At 49.9% G+C, this 7,227-nt stretch overlaps 1 protein-coding gene across 5 annotated transcripts in view; it reads right to left on the bottom strand.

Annotated features, from left to right (window-relative positions):
* Nucleotides 1-4,225, bottom strand: part of SLC4A11 (solute carrier family 4 member 11) — a 90,774-nt gene extending 86,549 nt beyond the window's left edge. Inside the window, exons 1-2 of one of the 5 annotated variants that reach the window (XM_017742426.1) lie at nucleotides 2,324-2,717; nucleotides 1,551-1,719 (exon numbers count right to left, since the gene is read on the bottom strand). Coding sequence is in view for 2 of the 5 variants with exons in the window: in XM_017742423.1 (XP_017597912.1) it covers nucleotides 3,783-4,008 (226 nt within the window). In the remaining 3 variants the exon portion in view is untranslated. Of the gene's footprint in view, nucleotides 1-1,550; nucleotides 2,275-2,323; nucleotides 2,719-3,782 lie in introns of those variants that run through there. The other 4 variants (XM_017742423.1, XM_017742424.1, XM_017742427.1 and 1 more) reach the window with 4 other exon arrangements.
* Between the last annotated feature and the right edge of the window lie 3,002 nt (nucleotides 4,226-7,227).

Here is a 7,227-nt window from a genome sequence, read left to right as displayed (position 1 = left end):
CTCTTAAGCCAAAAGAAAAAGAGATACTGCAACAGCCCCAAACCTTGGTCAGGGTTGAAGATGGATTTTAAAAGATGCCTGAGAGATTTTTCTCTGCTGAAATGCCTTCCTTGTAGAGGCAGGTCTTCCAGGGGCCATCACCTGCCACTCATCTGCAGTGGCACTGTGTAAACCGTTCAAAAATGGTTAAGAGACAGTCTGACAACACTTCACTGTCTTGGGGCTGCTCAGAGGGTGGGAGCTGCTCCCTGCAGGGGTTTAAATGTGCAAATACTGTAAAAATTAAGCAGCAGGGTGGGTATAAGCCCTTCTTGGGGGTTTAGAAGAGATGCTGCAGCACCACCAGTCTCACACTGGAACATCCCTCCCTCCTCCAGGGTACCAGGGTCATGTTTTGGAACAAAGTGAATTTCTAGAAAGTTTTTTCCCCCTCTATCTTATCACCACCAGAAATGAAAACAGCTGCTGAGAAGGCAGCAGTGGCTGAGCCAAGCTTTTACAGCAAAGTTGTTCTGCACCCCTTCCCACCCCCCACCCCCCCCAAAAAAAAGCACTGGATGGAACAGATCTAACCCACAGAAAAGCAGAAGTCAGGCCAAACCCAAGGTCTATACTGGAAACAGAAGCAGAGCAGTGAACCCAGCCACCTGATCACCAAACACGTTTTCAGTTGTGCTTCTAATCAAGACTCAGAAAGAAAAACCTCCCTCTGCCATGAAAAGCAAGAGCAGCCCAAAGGGTACCCAAATGGCCACAGAGCTGCACTCTGCAGCCTCATCCATCCCCCTACAAACAGGGTCTGCAATTCCCACCAGGCTCAGCAGGATAACACAAATCACCCCATGCAGTTTCCCATGTTTAGGAGCCATAAAACAACACCAGTGACAACAACAACAACAACACAGGTGGGGGGAGAGGCAGCAGCACCAGATCCCATTTTGCTGTCCATCATCAATCCAAAATTAAAATGCCCCAGTCCAGTGATGAAATAATTGCAGACTGACACTCCATGAGATAATGTTATTCATTAGGATGATGTTTATGGTTCATCTACAAGGCTTCCATGGCTACAGCACCAGGGATGATGTTTGGGAGCATTTCAGACACACTACATCCATGATTTTGTCTTCACTCAGCACTGCACTTCCCCCAAGTGAAACAGCTCTATGTAAAGCTCACTGACAGGCTGGGAGGATGTTTTGCCATTAATTAAGAGAAAAACCAGAACAGGGAAGCTCTTCTGTGCTCATCTCCCCATGCATACCTTGAAACTAAATTCAAGCCCCGGCAGCCAGCAGCACTCTGGTTAATTTAAATGGAATTCAAAAGGCATTCTCCATCCTTAAACACAGAGACATCCAGCACAGGCAATAGATATCATCACTAAGCAGAGCAAAGCCCATAGAAAATACATCAAGCCCTGCCTTACTTTAGTGAATTAAATAATTCAAGAGCTGGCAGAGCTGCTTTTTTAGATTTCCTGACCAAATGCATCACCCAGCAACAGCACTGCTTCAGTTTGGGGGGGGGGGTTTAAGACCACAACTTACCTGCACTACTTCTTCAAGAGAGAGATGCCACTGCTCCCCTCAGGGCTGCTTCCCCCGAGCCACCAGCACTTGTCCCCAAAGGCCACTCGCTCAGGTGGCCAAGGCAGCGCCGGCTCCTGCTTTTTCACTGGCTCCAATATTAATCCATCCAGAGCATCTTTGTCCCTCACTTCCAATTGGCGAGCGGCGGATGGGTGGAGTAAGAGTGCGACCCATTAGCTCCCAGATGGACACCTCCAGCCCAGCTCTGCCAACCCCACACCTGGGCAGCACCTCTGCACATGACACCACTGCCCCAGCCAAGGATTTGGGCTGCCTCCTCCTCCAGCCACCCAGATCCCACCACCTCTCGAGCTGTTTGCCTCTAAGAGCAAAAACAGAGTAGTTAAAGCGACCCAGCGCTCCGGAGCCGGAGAGTTTTGCTGGATGCCAGATGGAGAAAGCTCCTGTGCCTCCTTAAAAAAGAAAAAAAGCTCTGTGGCAGCCAGGCTCAACTGAAGTGAGAAGATGCTGTACCTTACAGAGAGAAGTACAGGGAAAGCCAGAGGATGAAAAAAAGAAGGGAGGGAAAAAAACCTGCTGCTGAGAGGGAGATAGAGCAAATTCCTTAAAGACACAGCTGCCGTGCCTGCCGGGCTCTGGTGTTTCATCCAGCTCAGCTGCACAGCAGCAGCAGTGCAAGGGTTAATGCATGCATGCAGTGGAATGAGAAACAGGGCAGCAAGTCTGTGCTCCAGCAGCAAGTTGCAGAATTTAGAGCTGAAAGACCTCACCTCATCCGAGGGGACTTAAATCCGAGCCCGTGTGCCCAGAGCTGGACCATGCGGTGCCCAAGAAGCTTTGGAGGGAAGATGCCACATTCTCTGCTCCAGCCTATTCTACTGCTTCACTTTCCTTACAATTCAAGATTTTCATCACAATAAGCCAAGTCTCCCCCAGCTGGATATTTAAAGCCCAGAGGAATGGTCTACACTGGCCAAAAAAAAAAAAGAAAACGAAGGGAAACAAGAAAAAGAAAAAAACAAACTCCCCACAGCAACATCAACTCAGCCTTAGAAAAGGCAGAACCCTAAAAGAATAAGACAGCAATAAACAGCGAATTATCCAAATGCTGGCAAGGCTGGGTCACTCCCCTACAGTAACTCTGACAATTGCTGTGACTTCAGTTAAAAAAACTCCCAGTGATGATATTTACCAGGAGGCAGCAAACGCTTCCCAGAGCAAGGCAAAGGGAGGCAGCACACGGCTGGGGAAGGGGCATCCCTTTAGCAGAGGGAGCCTCGTGCCCCCATCCCCAGTCCCTGCCACGGACGCGTTTCCGCTGCACAGACCCACAGGCGATGCGTGTTATTAAACACCTCCCACGCGTTTTCTCTGCCGAGACTGCTCAGCCAGTCTCCTCCATGTTTTGTTGGGTTTTTTTTTTCTCCCATGCCACCTGACGAGCTTTTCCAGGTAAGGCACATCACAGACTGGCAATAAGATGCCAAGGAAGTAGAGCATGGTTCAGAAAGTGTTTGAGGGTGGAAGAGACCCCTGGAGGTCTCCAGCCCCACTCCTTGCTCCAGGCAGGACCACCTTTAAAGAGAAATCAAGACAGCACCTCATCTTCCCCAAAAAAAGTTTTATAGGAAGTTGAGACTCCCATCCTTAGGATCAGCGCTTAGAGAGCTCGGCTCCTAAACCAGCGGGATTCCCCAAGCTCCCCACATTACATTAAAGCAAGATTTGAACCAAGCTGGATTTTCAAGGTAATTCCTTGTAGTGAGACAAACCTGTATTAGAACATCTTCAAACCTTTCTCTATCCCCACACCTGATACCTTCACTAACAGTTTAGAGGACACCTGACAGCATCACAACCCTAAAGCTGACCCGAGCCCGCTGAGCCTCCAGCAGGTATTTCAGGTTTCACACAGTGCTGGATTCATTTCAGCAAGTGAACAAGCTTAGGAAACAAAAGACTGGCTCAGATCAGTTTCTATTTTTAATTTTTTTCCACGCTGAGGCTGTTTATCAGCTCTCCCTGGGTGCAGCAGGGACCAGAGCTGCTCCTTGGTGGAGATGCCAGTGGCCAAGCTGTGGGACCAGGAGAGGTCCAACAGCATCACCACAACCACCTCCAAGTCCCACCTGCGCCACCTCCCTCTTTACCACCATCTCCAAAACCTCCTCAAACCCCACTGGGATTCTGTGATGCCCTGTCCCAACCCTTCCAGCCCTGGTCACGCACCGTCCACTGGCCTGCTCCACCTCTGCGGCACCAAACGCTGCGGCCACGGGGCCAAATCCTGGGAAGAGCCGGCACTGGCCCCAAACTGGCCATAGGGCGAGCGGAGGAAGGTGAGCTGGGGGTAGCAGAAGGATGCCGGCTCCATCAGGACGGAGAAGAGAGGAGAGCCAGGTACGAAGCAAACCGCGTCTCCCTTCGCCTCCTGCAGCGCGTACTGTTGGGACATGCAGTCTCAGAGCCTTCTCCCAAAGAAGTTCCTTTTCCCCCAAAGGATTGAGTGCAAAAAAAAAAAGAGTAATAAAAGAAACCCCAAGGGCGCCAGAGCAGCCCTGCTGCTGCTGTCAGAGCCCAGCAGAGCACACTGGCAAGGCAGCGTCTCCAGCCTGTATTTAAACGCCCCTCTCAGAAAGCAGAGATGCAGCACAGGAAGAGACAAATTCCAGCTCTGCGTCGGGCTGATAAGCCAGGTTTATAATATTCAAGAAGTATTGGCATTACTACAGTTCCTCCCCCCCACGTCCTCCCGCAACGAATATCTTGTGCAGGAGCTTGTTGTGCACAATAAGCAAAAAAAAAAAAAAAAAAAAGCCCAATCCCTAAAAAAAAAAAAAAAAAAAAAAATCAAAAAAGTCAGCCTGTTCCGGTGGGAACAGCCAACACGTTGAATAAAACAAACACACGCGTGTTAAACCCTAGGGACGCAATTAGGCTCCGAGCAGGGGGGAAGAGGCATTTAACTCCTGGAAAAGGAGATGGCAGCGGGCAAGAGGAAAAGGAGAATAAACCTGGTGCCTCACACCGCATCCCGTGGGGTGGCTTGTCCCAGGGGGTGAGCCCAGGTGGCTGCCGCAGGGTGCCAGCACCTGTGCCAACACCAGGAGGAGAGGAAGGTCATCTCATCCTCCTCCCAAGTTGCCCTGTCCTCCTAATTTCCACTCCTGAGTTCCCCTCAGTAGGCAGCACCCAGCAACAACTCACTCCACCTGCGCTCTTCGCCCACCTGAACACCTTGAGACAAAGGTTGCTCAGTTCTGAGCATGGACCAGCTGAGATCTTCTCTCCACCAGCTTCAAATCTCACCACAGCCCCCATCAGCACTGCTGGCATCCATCCCACCATGGCACAGCTGCAGGGCAGCCACAGCCCCACCAGTGTTTCTCCTGCCACTTCCATCAGGTCCTTCAAACCTGAAGAACCCAAAAGCACGTGTGGGGAAGAAAAGTCCTCACCCAACACCAGCATAAAGTGTTACCCACTCCTGTGGCTGGGTTTTCCTGCTTTTCTCCCCACATTCTCTCAGCAAATCTCTGAGGATTGAAACTGCTCTTGCCTCTGTTCCCTACCCAAATCACAGCCCCACTGGCTCATCAGAGTTTGCAGAACCTCCTTCAGCAGCAGAGGTAGAGTGAAGCCCTCAGTCCTGCTGGTTTTAATTGCGAGTCAGAGCCAGGGATGAATTTAGAAAGAGGGAGTAGAAAAACCCATGGAGTTATGAGTGACAGCAAAGCCCTTTGATACCAAAGCCAGCACTGACAGATGCAGGAGCCCGCAGTGCTCTGCTCTGGGCCAGCATGTCACCGTGCTCTGCAGAGAGCCTTTGTGGGGAACTCAGCCCAGATCAGAGTCAGAAAGTTGTATTTCCAGTAAAAAAGAGGAAAAAAATCTAAAAGACTTTCAGCATCGCCAGGTCCCAGCACAAACTCCTGAAGGAGCTGCTCTGCAAACTTCCCGATCCCAAAACACTGCTCAGACTCAAGTAAGGATGAACTTTGAGGAATTGCCTGGGCATTCCCAGTTTTTAACCACACCGAATCCTTCCCAGCAGACTCCCCACCCAGCTTGGATGGCAACAGCAAGGGTAGCTGGGACTTAACCTGTGCTGGAAGTCTTGGCAGGGATTTGCATATTTAGAGGGCAGATAACAGCTTCATGATGATCAGGAGTCATTAAAGCGTCCTGAGCTTTGTTTACTCCCAGGGAAATCCTACACAAGGAACCAGGACTTCTCCAGAAGTGGGTTCAGATAAGGAGGAGATAACTCAAGTGTCACCCAACCTACCACAACAGAAAGGTTCTGGGAACCCTGTGGCTTCCCAGAGACGCCTGAATCATAGCACAGTATGAGAATTACTTAAAAAAACCCCAAACAAGCAGCTTTCCCCAGATAATGCGATTTACCACTTGTCCTTAGGCATAAAGTACCTACACAGAGCATCAGTGCAGTTCTGTGAGGACAGAATTGGAGGTTTTGGTCTTACACAGGCAAATAAAACAGCACCAGGTTAAGCTGGGTAACTCTGGACTGAAATCCAGCTTTGCAACTAAAACCTGACCTTGAGCCTAACTCTTACCTCAGCTGCCTCCTGCAAGGAGGATCAAACCAAACAACAAACAGGCAAATTGAACAGCACCAGGCTAAGTCTGATAATTCTGGATTAAATTCGAACTTTTGCAGCTAAAATCTGACCCTAACTCTTACCTCAGCTCCCTTCTGCTGAAATATCCAATTTCTCACTGACACTTTCCTTTAAGCCAACGCAGAAAGCTTCCATTGCGGATCCTTTCCCTTTGAAACCCAAGACATCTTTGTTTTCACACTGACTCAACACAAAATTAAAGCTTGTTTTAATAAATGTTTACAGCCTCAAATGATTTACTACAGCTTTACTAGAAGTCAAGCCACTCAGAGCTTACACACAGCTATCTTTTGCCACCGGGTGGGTCAAGCGAGGGCTCCAGTTAAAACCCCAACCACTCTTTTTATCTGCATTTATTTAAACAAGCTGAAGCATTCAAATTGCCAAGGAACAACAGGAGAGCCGGAGGGGAACTTCCTCTGCGGTCCATCATTCTTACGGAGCACCAAGTGTACAAAAGCCACAGATATTTCAAAACTGGAGGGCTCTGGCTGAGATGGATTAGACAACAAATCCCGATTATAGCCGGGAAGCAGCGACGCACGGCTCACAGGGGGGGTAGCAATGACTGAGGTTGCTGTGCAGACAGGACTCAAGTGTTGCCTCGCTGTTCCAGCCTCACAAAAAACCCCAAAAAGCAGCCACAAACCCAACAACAGCAACCCAGGTGAGACACAGCTGGATTTACTCAACCCTGGGTCAAGCGGTTTATCCCACTCAAGGGGCAGGAACTTGGCAGAGGAGGGTCAAGGCTGAGCTCACACCTAGAGACAATCCCCAGGAGAAATCCTGCAAACACTGAGACAACCTGGGGGGGAAAGAGGAAAATTCCCTGTGGATTCTCCACGTGCATATCTGCCCAGAGAAGCTGTGGCTGCCCCTGGATCCCTGGAAGTGTCCAAGGCCAGGTTGGATGGGGCTTGGAGCAGCCTGGGATGGTGGAAAGTGTCCCTGCCCACGGAAAGGAGTGGGATAAGATGGTCTTGAAGGTCCTTCCATGATTTTCTATTCCTGCAGGACAGCCCGTG

Source organism: Corvus brachyrhynchos, unplaced genomic scaffold (genome assembly GCF_000691975.1).
Source record: "Corvus brachyrhynchos isolate BGI_N302 unplaced genomic scaffold, ASM69197v1 scaffold166, whole genome shotgun sequence".
Lineage (NCBI taxonomy): Eukaryota > Metazoa > Chordata > Aves > Passeriformes > Corvidae > Corvus > Corvus brachyrhynchos.
Note: the sequence above shows the minus strand (reverse complement) of the source record. Positions and strands in the feature narration are given on the sequence as shown.